The 13,016-nt window shown below is 44.6% G+C and overlaps 1 protein-coding gene across 1 annotated transcript in view; it reads left to right on the forward strand.

Moving 5' to 3' along the window:
- The window catches only part of SCAMP4 (secretory carrier membrane protein 4), a 94,229-nt gene extending 81,450 nt beyond the window's left edge, over positions 1 to 12,779 (forward strand). The window contains exon 7 of the mRNA XM_086947171.1: positions 6,730 to 12,779. Coding sequence (XP_086803297.1) covers positions 6,730 to 6,906 — 177 coding nt within the window. The 3' untranslated portion in view covers positions 6,907 to 12,779. The remainder of the gene's footprint in view (positions 1 to 6,729) is intronic.
- The last annotated feature ends 237 nt before the right edge of the window (positions 12,780 to 13,016 follow it).

Here is a 13,016-nt window from a genome sequence, read left to right on the forward strand (position 1 = left end):
GGAGCTTCAGAGTGGAGCTTCAGAGTGGAGCTTCAGAGTGGAGCTTCAGAGTGGAGCTTCAGAGTGGAGCTTCAGAGTGGAGCTTCAGAGTGGAGCTTCAGAGTGCAGAGTGGAGCTTCAGAGTGGAGCTTCAGAGTGGAGCTTCAGAGTGGAGCTTCAGAGTGGAGCTTCAGAGTGGAGCTTCAGAGTGGAGCTTCAGAGTGGAGCTTCAGAGTGGAGCTTCAGAGTGGAGCTTCAGAGTGGAGCTTCAGAGTGGAGCTTCAGAGTGCAGAGTGGAGCTTCAGAGTGGAGCTTCAGAGTGCAGAGTGGAGCTTCAGAGTGGAGCTTCAGAGTGCAGAGTGGAGCTTCAGAGTGGAGCTTCAGAGTGCAGAGTGGAGCTTCAGAGTGCAGAGTGGAGCTTCAGAGTGGAGCTTCAGAGTGCAGAGTGGAGCTTCAGAGTGGAGCTTCAGAGTGCAGAGTGGAGCTTCAGAGTGGAGCTTCAGAGTGCAGAGTGGAGCTTCAGAGTGGAGCTTCAGAGTGCAGAGTGGAGCTTCAGAGTGGAGCTTCAGAGTGCAGAGTGGAGCTTCAGAGTGCAGAGTGGAGCTTCAGAGTGCAGAGTGGAGCTTCAGAGTGCAGAGTGGAGCTTCAGAGTGGAGCTTCAGAGTGCAGAGTGGAGCTTCAGAGTGGAGCTTCAGAGTGCAGAGTGGAGCTTCAGAGTGGAGCTTCAGAGTGCAGAGTGGAGCTTCAGAGTGGAGCTTCAGAGTGCAGAGTGGAGCTTCAGAGTGCAGAGTGGAGCTTCAGAGTGGAGCTTCAGAGTGCAGAGTGGAGCTTCAGAGTGCAGAGTGGAGCTTCAGAGTGGAGCTTCAGAGTGCAGAGTGGAGCTTCAGAGTGGAGCTTCAGAGTGCAGAGTGGAGCTTCAGAGTGGAGCTTCAGAGTGCAGAGTGGAGCTTCAGAGTGGAGCTTCAGAGTGGAGCTTCAGAGTGGAGCTTCAGAGTGGAGCTTCAGAGTGGAGCTTCAGAGTGGAGCTTCAGAGTGGAGCTTCAGAGTGGAGCTTCAGAGTGGAGCTTCAGAGTGGAGCTTCAGAGTGGAGCTTCAGAGTGGAGCTTCAGAGTGGAGCTTCAGAGTGGAGCTTCAGAGTGGAGCTTCAGAGTGCAGCTTCAGAGTGCAGCTTCAGAGTGGAGCTTCAGAGTGGAGCTTCAGAGTGGAGCTTCAGAGTGGAGCTTCAGAGTGGAGCTTCAGAGTGGAGCTTCAGAGTGGAGCTTCAGAGTGGAGCTTCAGAGTGGAGCTTCAGAGTGGAGCTTCAGAGTGCAGAGTGGAGCTTCAGAGTGGAGCTTCAGAGTGCAGAGTGGAGCTTCAGAGTGGAGCTTCAGAGTGCAGAGTGGAGCTTCAGAGTGGAGCTTCAGAGTGCAGAGTGGAGCTTCAGAGTGCAGATTCAGAGTGCAGAGTGGAGCTTCAGAGTGGAGCTTCAGAGTGCAGAGTAGAGCTTCAGAGTAGAGCTTCAGAGTAGAGCTTCAGAGTAGAGCTTCAGAGTGGAGCTTCAGAGTGGAGCTTCAGAGTGGAGCTTCAGAGTGGAGCTTCAGAGTGGAGCTTCAGAGTGGAGCTTCAGAGTGGAGCTTCAGAGTGGAGCTTCAGAGTGGAGCTTCAGAGTGGAGCTTCAGAGTGGAGCTTCAGAGTGGAGCTTCAGAGTGGAGCTTCAGAGTGGAGCTTCAGAGTGGAGCTTCAGAGTGCAGAGTGGAGCTTCAGAGTGGAGCTTCAGAGTGCAGAGTGGAGCTTCAGAGTGGAGCTTCAGAGTGCAGAGTGGAGCTTCAGAGTGCAGAGTGGAGCTTCAGAGTGGAGCTTCAGAGTGCAGAGTGGAGCTTCAGAGTGGAGCTTCAGAGTGCAGAGTGGAGCTTCAGAGTGGAGCTTCAGAGTGCAGAGTGGAGCTTCAGAGTGCAGAGTGGAGCTTCAGAGTGCAGAGTGGAGCTTCAGAGTGCAGAGTGGAGCTTCAGAGTGGAGCTTCAGAGTGCAGAGTGGAGCTTCAGAGTGGAGCTTCAGAGTGCAGAGTGGAGCTTCAGAGTGCAGAGTGGAGCTTCAGAGTGGAGCTTCAGAGTGCAGAGTGGAGCTTCAGAGTGCAGAGTGGAGCTTCAGAGTGGAGCTTCAGAGTGCAGAGTGGAGCTTCAGAGTGGAGCTTCAGAGTGCAGAGTGGAGCTTCAGAGTGGAGCTTCAGAGTGGAGCTTCAGAGTGGAGCTTCAGAGTGGAGCTTCAGAGTGGAGCTTCAGAGTGGAGCTTCAGAGTGGAGCTTCAGAGTGGAGCTTCAGAGTGGAGCTTCAGAGTGGAGCTTCAGAGTGGAGCTTCAGAGTGGAGCTTCAGAGTGGAGCTTCAGAGTGGAGCTTCAGAGTGCAGATTCAGAGTGGAGCTTCAGAGTGGAGCTTCAGAGTGCAGATTCAGAGTGCAGATTCAGAGTGGAGCTTCAGAGTGCAGAGTGGAGCTTCAGAGTGGAGCTTCAGAGTGCAGAGTGGAGCTTCAGAGTGCAGAGTGGAGCTTCAGAGTGCAGAGTGGAGCTTCAGAGTGGAGCTTCAGAGTGGAGCTTCAGAGTGGAGCTTCAGAGTGGAGCTTCAGAGTGGAGCTTCAGAGTGGAGCTTCAGAGTGGAGCTTCAGAGTGGAGCTTCAGAGTGGAGCTTCAGAGTGGAGCTTCAGAGTGGAGCTTCAGAGTGGAGCTTCAGAGTGGAGCTTCAGAGTGCAGAGTGGAGCTTCAGAGTGGAGCTTCAGAGTGCAGAGTGGAGCTTCAGAGTGGAGCTTCAGAGTGCAGAGTGGAGCTTCAGAGTGGAGCTTCAGAGTGGAGCTTCAGAGTGGAGCTTCAGAGTGGAGCTTCAGAGTGGAGCTTCAGAGTGGAGCTTCAGAGTGGAGCTTCAGAGTGGAGCTTCAGAGTGGAGCTTCAGAGTGGAGCTTCAGAGTGGAGCTTCAGAGTGGAGCTTCAGAGTGGAGCTTCAGAGTGGAGCTTCAGAGTGGAGCTTCAGAGTGGAGCTTCAGAGTGGAGCTTCAGAGTGGAGCTTCAGAGTGGAGCTTCAGAGTGGAGCTTCAGAGTGCAGAGTGGAGCTTCAGAGTGCAGCTTCAGAGTGGAGCTTCAGAGTGCAGAGTGGAGCTTCAGAGTGGAGCTTCAGAGTGGAGCTTCAGAGTGGAGCTTCAGAGTGGAGCTTCAGAGTGGAGCTTCAGAGTGGAGCTTCAGAGTGGAGCTTCAGAGTGCAGAGTGGAGCTTCAGAGTGCAGAGTGGAGCTTCAGAGTGCAGAGTGGAGCTTCAGAATGCAGAGTGGAGCTTCAGAGTGTCAAGAGCAATGGCAATAGCTCTAACTTTAACAAAGGCAAAACCATTGCATTGTAAATGCTTGTTATTTTACCGAATCACATGCTCATGCTGCTGCCTGGTTTGTCTACATGCACACAGGCAGAATCACTCGGTACAAAATGGCTCCTGTTCACTCGTCAGTACGGTCTTGCGCCGCCCCACCTTCCCCCTGCCAAATACATTCATTCCAAATACTGCTTATTTTCATATCAGACTGACTTCTCACATCTGGGATAGCAGGGGCACCTTCCACAGTGATTAGTGCTTCACAAAAAATAATTCTCGGCTAGCGCTCAGAAGCCTTGAAGCTTTGATTGAATGACACTGCAGTTTGATGCCCCGCTCGTTTTTTGATGCTATGCGTTCCAGACACTGATTTTATTAAGACTCACTTGGAGCTCTAAACTGTCACTTGATCTTTCTTTGGGTCATTTCGTTTGCCCGGAAGGACTAACATATCTGTGAAACCCTCTTCTTTTATAGTTTGGGCATCGTCTTCGTTTAGCAGGATAACATTATACATTTGAAAATACAAATATCCGGGAAGAGCAGAGAGCAAATCTCCGCGATGTTGGGCATTCTCCTATCATAAAGGAAGCGTGTTGGTGGGACCTGTGGCATCTAACGCATCATTTAACCCTATATGCGTGGGCACCTACCACAATAATGTATAGGATGAGTTTGTTCCGTTCCCGTTTTTAATTTGATGTAAAACTCAAATCACTGCACACTCTCTACTACACACTCTCTACTACACACTCTCTACTACAGTCACTACTCTCTACTACACACTCCCTACTACAGTCACTACTCTCTACTACACATTCTGCTACACACTCTCTACTACAGTCACTACTCTCTGCTACGCACTCTACTCTCTACTACACTCCACTACACACTCTCTACTACACAGTCTACTACACACTCTCTACTACAGTCACTACTCTCTGCTACGCACTCTACACTCTACTACACACTCTCTACTACACACTCTACTACACACTCTCTACTACAGTCGCTACTCTCTACTACACACTGTACTACACACTCTACTACAGTCACTACTCTCTACTACACACTACTACACACTCTCTACTACAGTCACTACTCTCTACTACACACTCACTACACACTCACTACTACAGCCACTACTCTCTTCGACACACTCTATACTAGACACTCTCTACTACACAGTATCTACTACAGTCACTACTCTCTACTACACACTGTACTACACACTCTACTACAGTCACTACTCTCTACTACACACTACTACACACTCTCTACTACAGTCACTACTCTCTACTACACACTCACTACACACTCACTACTACAGCCACTACTCTCTTCGACACACTCTATACTAGACACTCTCCACTACACACTATCTACTACAGTCACTACTTACTACACTCTCTACTACACACTCTACTACACACTCTACTACACACTCTACTACACACTCTACTACACACTCTACATTACACACTCTACATTACACACTCTACATTACACACTCTCTACTACACACTCTCTACACTACACACTCTACTACACTCTACTACACACTCTGCTACACACTCTGCTACACACACGCTCTACTACACACTCTACTACACACCCTCTACTACTCTCTACTACTCTACTACACATTCTCTACTACTCACTCACTACTTTCTACTACACTCTACTACAGACTCTCCACTCTCTACTCCACACTCTCTACACCACACTCTCTACTTCAATCTCTCTAATTCAATCTCTCTAATTCAATCTCTCTACCTCAATCTCTCTACTTCACATTCTGTATTACACACTCTCTACTACACACTCACTACTCTCTACTACACACTCTCTACTACACACTCTACTACACTCCCTACTACACATTCTCCTACACACTCTACTACACACTCTACTACACACTCACCACTCTACTACACACTCACCACTCTACTACACACTCACTAGTCTCTACTGCTCACTCTCTACTACACACTCTCTACTACACACTCACTACTCTCTACTACACACTCACTACTCTCTACTACACACTCACTACTCTCTACTACACACTCTACTACTCACTTACTACTCTCTACTCACTCTCTACTACTCACTACTACTCTCTCTACTACTCACTCTCCACTACTCACTCTCTACTGCTCATGACAATGCCATTTATTTATCTGTTTCCAAAACCAACACATAAATAAAACATTTGTCATTTACAATGCCAAAAGCGCTAACTTTTGCAAAGGCGAGACCGTTGCATTGTAAATGCTTGTTTAAGATAGTCTCCTCCAACCTCCTCCCACATCCAAATGAAATACAAAAGCCACATTTTTCAAAAAGGTTCAAAGGCGGCAAAAACCTAACTGCTTTGTATCTTTACTTGTATATTTATATTGGTGCAGATTGCATGGAAAGGATGCTTTTTTCAAGCAGGGAAATATAACAAGAAGCGGAATACTAGAGCACACTATCTCCGTATCTATAATAAAAAGTAAAGAAAATTATGTAGTCCATAAAATAGGGTTTAATAAAGCCACATTTTGCTTTGTGAAATTCACTTTGTTCTGAAGATGCTACCTGCAAGATTCAGCTGACAGTGAGCTCTGATTGAAACTGCAGGGTTCAGGTCTTGTTACCTACAAAATGGGCAGGAAGCTGATTAGCTAAAGGGTGGTGATCAACAAAGTGGTTTGCGCTGTCATTATCTAACCGCACTGTCGTGCTCTGAGTCTAATCAACTTGATATGAGAATATCAAACGGCAACTAGGCCTCCTACTGGATACAATCTGCATTTCAAGAGGTATGATGTTGTTCATGTGAAATAATATATCCAGCGACATGTGGCATGAAACTACAGGTTTGTGAACAATACAGCCAAACCAGCAATATAATTCACTGATGTGTGCGGAACTTTCTTTGGCCAAATATAAACTATGAAATGAAATGCCATGAAAGTTTTTGCGATTACACAGACTGACTTTATGGGATGGAAGAAGCCACGCTGCAGACTCTTTTAGGTTTTAAAGGCGACCATTGTAATGATCGCTGCCGATAATTGCCATGAACCAGGGCATTGATCAAGTAGTGGGGCTCTGCAAATGCAGTCACTCTTTATGCTATATGCCTTTTTTCAAAGATTTTGGGGATGGCAAAGATGACTGCATGGAGGTACAGAAGTATTTTAGAAAATAGATGAAGTGCTGCGACAATAACAAAACTGCCGGCCGTAACCAAAGAAGCTGTCCTCGAGAGGCCCCTGATTCTGACTTGCTGACTCGGTTAGCCCTCGCGTCACGCCTCGATTCACACGGAATGTAATGGGTACTTTTCAATCTGCTGAGGTAGAGCGAAGTTGGCCCTTGAGTTAATTCTAATGTTTTCCCTTTTTGTCACTCTCCCTCTATTATCACAGGTTCACAAGCTGTACCGAGGGGCAGGAGGCAGTTTCCAGAAAGCCCAGGATGAGTGGAACACCGGTACATGGAAGAACCCTCCCACCAGAGAGGCCCAGTACAACAATTTTTCTGGCAATTCCCTCCCCGAATACCCTACTGTGCCCAACTACCCAGCAGCAACCCAGTGGCCTTGAATATGCACCCATTCCACCTAGAGTCCATGTCCTGCAGCAGTTGCCATGCCAACAGACTGAGTACCCCCTCCCACGAACAGTTTGGATTGTTCCTTATTTTCAGAGATCATGCACGAATTGGTTTTCGTAGTCTTAATTTTTTTCTGTGCCAATGCAGCAGCATTTAGCATGCCTAGGATAAATGTCCAAATTTTTTTTTTTGCATACGTGTCCAAAAAAATGCTAAATTACGGCTGTGAAGTTTTATGGATTTGGGGCTATGCTTGACCAAACGTTGGGAGAGCGTGCCGGACATATTTGTATCTCATGGGGGAAAACCTGCAAAGAATTCATCTTGCTCTTTGTCTAGTGCATAAAGTTCTGCCAGCTTTGCATATAACTTTGCGATAATCAATATTGTGACTACAGTCAAGAAACACCATAATGACTTGTAAAGTGTATGTCAAACTCACAATTTCTGGTGTAAATCTAAGCAAAACTCGTTGTTTAATTCATTCTACCTGTTATTTTCAGCCTCTTCCCCTAATCCGGTTAGATCTGGAAAAGACTGGGCACGCTTTCCTCCAGTACCTCTCTGATATCCTTATACATAGCATACTGAATAATATGGGAACAGGAGTCAGCGACAGGGAGGATCTCGCGCAGTCCTGTGACGATTTGCTGTCAGGCTGCTTGAGAAGGGGTTAGGGCCAACCTCGTTGATGTTTGTGCAGTGCCAGGTACATTCTTGCACTGCCTGGCCAGTTTATCCTGCACCGTCTTCTGTGCCACTTAGGCCGGGTAGACAGAAATAAATGCAGAGCATCCTGGAATACAAGCAATGTTGATTCCTAAGTGTTTTGGGGAACATCACTGCGGTGTTAGGATGCCGTCACCTTCCACATTGCTTTGATGTGATGATCTGGACGCCTTGTGTGAAGCATCTCCGACCATATTGCTTTGATAAATAATCTGGACTGTCATCCATAATACTTTTCGTTCATTGATTGCAATTTAGATTTCGTAGTTGCCTGGTTCAGGGTTTGCTGTAAAATTAGCTATGGTGCTCGGCTGATTGGGACCACGTATTCTTCTGTTTGACTAACCAGTGTGGGACCATCCTTTCCTGCGCTTGGACAAAGTATTTGTGGATATGGTAACAGGACCAGAATTTTGTCATTTAGGTCAGAGGATCTGGGCCAGTCTCCCTCGGGGGTGATCAGCCTATGGGCCTCAAATCTTATGAGGAAGTGCCTTTATTTTTGTGCTTGGCACCACACCTAGTTTCTTGTAGGTGGTAACTGTTGTGTCACCGTCTGGGTGAACATTGCATTTTTTTTCAATGGAATGAATATGTTATCTATTACAATTTTGGTGAGGGGGGTGGGCGTGCTTGCACTTATATGATGCTTGCCAAAGTAGTCTTCAATATAGTGGCATGAGACACTGTAGAAGCCTGTTATTCCGCTGCGACAATCACAGAATTATAAATTTACTTGTCAACCATTTTCTTTATATCCGGCTTTTCTGTGCTCCATGCTTCACAAAACCTCATTCTTGACGAAGCATAAAAAAAGTTTCCTCCATATTTCCTGAATTGGCAAACACAGGCTGTCTAAAATTATGTGCAAAGTCTGAGTATCTATTTTTTTTTTGAGGGGGTGGGGGGTGTTTTTTACATCCCCAGTGTGAAGTGTGAAACTTGAGTGGATCCATGCCCTTAGGGAGGTGGGGGTAGGGCACCTTCTTTTAAGCTCGGGTTATGGCAGTCGCCGTCTTCAGTGGAGGACATAGGCAAGGATGTTAACCGTACATCAAAACTAACACGTAGCTGAAGACTGTTACTGAACTGTACCCCTAAAGTGAACCTTTTCAGGAGGCAACTTGCAGTGAAGGTGTTGCTGTTGAGGCAGCTTGGAAATTGAAATAGAGTGGATTTTTGCTGTACCACTTGAGTTTGCTAGTATTTAATACATGGATCTCCGACTCCAGAGTCCAATTGAATGAAGAGGATTTTCTGTGTGCTTCGAAGATGGCGGTCAGTCTAGATTTTGCATCAGCCCGGGCTAAGACCATGCGTACCTCCCAAGCAAAGCATCATGCTGTTCTTTGAGAAAACTGGTGAAAATGTAGCAAAGAGGACAAGTTATGAAACCCTAAACCTGTCCTTTAAAAATGGCATGTTCCCACCACATAGCACATGCTGTTGATGTAGATAATGATGGGGCCAAATAGTTGAAATGAGAAACTTTTTTACTACATTTTTTTATAGCAAAAACCCTTGAAGATTTGAGTTGGAAATCAAATTTTCAAGTTGGTGGGAGACCCTCAGGGAAGATTCATAGGACCGAAGGGGCAGTCTCATAATTGCAAGTCACTATAGATAAGATCCACCAAGTGTAGAACACAGCCAAGTTAATTCAGACTTCAACTGTGAAGGACATCAGAGTGCCATATGTAACTAGTCACTACATAAACAAATATTTTTATGTTTGCATTTCACTACAAACCAGTACATCTTACTTTTAAGTACTTACATTTTTATTTATCTGAGGTACCTGGCTATCGTGAATTATACTCCAACTTAGCGACTAGTTTAGACTGTCACTGGGAGACCAGGCCAAAGCTGAATGTTTTCTGAACACAAAGCTGCAGTCTTTAGTGCCGACAAAGCAGTAGATGTATTACGTATGTACATTAATTTCTTTACATTTGTTAGATACTATAGGAAAGATTGGACTAGCTTCTAGCCTTTATTGCAGACACTGCCATCATCCATCTGCAAGGTTTTGTACATCCTTCCTATTAAAATATTTCGGTTTCAGATTTTAACTTATTTCAGTCTTAGCTTTCCCTAAAGTAACTATTTTTATTACTTTGTAGTCCTAAGCTTGCTGCTTCCCTATTGGTTCCCTCCACTTGTAGCAACAACAGGACTGGAAAATGGCTTTCCAAAAGTTAGTGGGCTATTTTTGGAGGTTGTCCCAAAGTTATTTTTTTAACTCCTACCAGCAGGCAGAAGAAACCAGTTTCTTATGTATTTTGGATCATAAATTATTTTTTTCACTGTTTCCACTTCTAGGAAGGGGCAATTTTTCCCTGGCATTGGACAATATTTAGTAAAGGTTATTTTCCTTAACTTCATTTGATATATTCGTGTCCCTCCAATGTTCCTGAAATCCTGCACAAGAGATGGTGAAGGAGATTTAAAATAATTCTCCTTCTAAATGCCTTGAAAGATGTAAAAGGTCTAAACATCCAAGGCTTTTAATGTTGGTTCTTTGCCTCCTACCACTCCTGTGGACATTGGGCTAATATTGTACATGAACAGCCTGAATCATCTCTTTTGATGGAGTTCATCCACATGTTTTTTTCGGTCTGAACTTTGTCTGTGATGCAGAGACTCGAGGAATGAATTGGACCTCCAATATCCTAACTTTAGTAGCCCCATCAAAGTAGAACATCTTCCATCATAACCAAATGTGTCCTCATAGGTCTTTGCTCTGCTCTGAGAGTATTTGCGAAAGTACTCGACACACACTGGTTGCTCTACTTCTAGGGTGTCAATCCATTCGCCGGTATGGCAGAGTACATTTCGGCCATATCACGATGTCTTCTGGTACTCGCTCTACCACGTGGTCCAGAGTTTACCATGACTACCTCAGAATGGCCTCTGCAACAAGCCTCAACACAATTGCCTCTGCCGTGCAGCATGACTTTGGATACTGTCCTGAAGAGCTGGGGCCAGTCTCAACTCTCCCTTGTGGATCAGTTGTCATACCCAACAGAAGCCAAACAAGACTGTCTGGTCTATTCATGCGTCACCAAGAAGATGGAAACGTGGACCAGAAGAGAATGACCGTGAATCTTTTCTCCTGCCATCAACTGGTGGTTTATGCAGACCCCGGCTAATGAGGGACACAGGACTGTAAAGGGCAAGTGGGGAACTCCAAGCATATCAATCCAGCAGTCAAGAAGAGAAGGCAGAATAAAACTTAGATTCATGCCACCTAGCTGGTACCCAGACAGACCAGAGGTCCCATACAGATTCAATGGTGGAATCTGAAATGTATCCCCATTTCTTTAAGAAACCCTTACATTACCCAAAGAGGATAATTCCACATATGGGAACGCAAAGTCTAGCTCTTCTGGGCTCCTATTAAAGACGATGCTGCCTTTTGGAGAAGCTTTTTCGAGTGGTGCCCACTAGTAGCCATAGACAACTAATTGTAAGAAATGGAGAGCAATGATTTAGAGTATGACTGTCACTACAAAGGCCTCTCTGATGTTTATCCATCGTATTCCTTGCCGGTATCAGTTAAAGAGTATTGATGGTGTCCAAATATAGCCAGAATTTGGGTTTCGTACATCAAACAGCTCCAATTCGAAATAAAATGCACAGTTTTTTTCACAAACCAGACGTGTACTCTTACATTGCCAAAAGATAACTAAACCGTGGAAAGAAAAATAATTGATATATTGGCCAGACTTGCTCCTGAGTTACCAGAAAACCAACAAAGAGCACTTTAGGTGTGAGCTTAATTTTCCAATAAACAAGTGCCCAACAAATCTCTTAAATGGTCCAAGATCAGGATAGCAAAGCACACCCAAGACTGGGTTTGAATGCTAAACCTGTAATCTAAAATTTCATAATCATGTGATACGCTCACACGGTTGCTTAAAGACAGATCAACCTCTAACAAAATAGTTCAAACAAAAAAATGTTCTTAAGTTTAGGGAGTGATAGTTATAAACGCAAAGATCTTATCTTAGAGGAGTGCCTTATTAGAGCTTTCTAATCCGCATGTACATATATAAATATCTATTTTATTAACTCCTGATAACAGCACTTGGAAATTCATGGTTTTAGCTATTGTACACTCTTTTGGGACTCGTTTTTGATAAAGCATTGAACAATATTGGAATCGCCCTCTGCGGGTTCTTTGTGAAGCAACTAAGCCCCTTCCCCGTCTTCATCCTCCGCCTACTCCTAGCTCATTTTTGACGTGAAAGTGGGATAAGCAGGTTTATTATTTAGTTTACGTCACTTAATCTTCTCTTGACATCAAATGAGACCCAGATGATTCAAAGTGAAATGTATGGAAAAAATGTAGCGCTTTGAGAAGGAGATGCATTAAGGTAAGTTTTTCATAAATGCAACAAAATCGATGATTTTACATCATCTCTTCAGGGAGTCAAGTTTACGAATGGGATTTTGTTCTGCTAAAGTCAATTATAAATTGCCATTCAGTCATGATTCAACGCATTAGCTTTCTTGCATTACAATACCATGTCCTGCATTAATAAACCATATACTTATAATATGTTTACATTGGGAGCAACCAAGGGGGTTGTGGAGTGATCGCTGCATGATGCCAAATTGAGAACTCAATTACCTTTGTGCTCCGCCAGACACTCTGGAATTGTCTTTGCTACTATTGCATAGCTGCGGAGTTCTTATTTACTGCAGCACCCACATAGTTGATCCTGAGATTACACAATGCTCTACCATTCCCTCCTTCTTTTTGTGGAGAAGGCAACGGCTGGGAATAACAATCGAGGGGACTTTGTCGGACTCGGAATGCAGCATATGGAGATACTTCCCTCAGTCTATGGACTTGTGGAGTAAACGTTGTAGCTCTTTGTAATGCCTTTGTATGCACCATTGTACTGTTGCTGTTGATGTTGTACTGCCATGTTTGACATAATCCTCAGACTATTATTTCTTTTCTATTTTATTGTCAGATTTTTATTTTGTCTGTCTCTCATGATGGTTCTTGAATTCAGCTTTGTAAGAATATGTCCTTGGTAGGCAGTCTTTGATTGCTCAAGTTATGTGATTAATATAGAAATAACCATGAAAAATAAAAAAATAGTACTTTGAATAACAAAAACTTGGCCACTGGAGGTTTTATTGGAACAGCCGAGCCATGGATAAAGACGTGAAAAATTCTCGCCATCCAATTAGTGTGCGGTTGATTGTGTGTGTTCTCTGCTCGAAGTTGTTCTTTGTGTGATAGAGATACAGTCCATTGCACTTCATTTTGCATCATCCCGTGTTTATGATAATTATATGATAAAAGCACAGATCATGTTTGTGATAATTATACGTGCAATGCACAGATCAAACG

The sequence above is a fragment of the Lissotriton vulgaris genome, chromosome 12 (assembly GCF_964263255.1).
Source record: "Lissotriton vulgaris chromosome 12, aLisVul1.2, whole genome shotgun sequence".
Lineage (NCBI taxonomy): Eukaryota > Metazoa > Chordata > Amphibia > Caudata > Salamandridae > Lissotriton > Lissotriton vulgaris.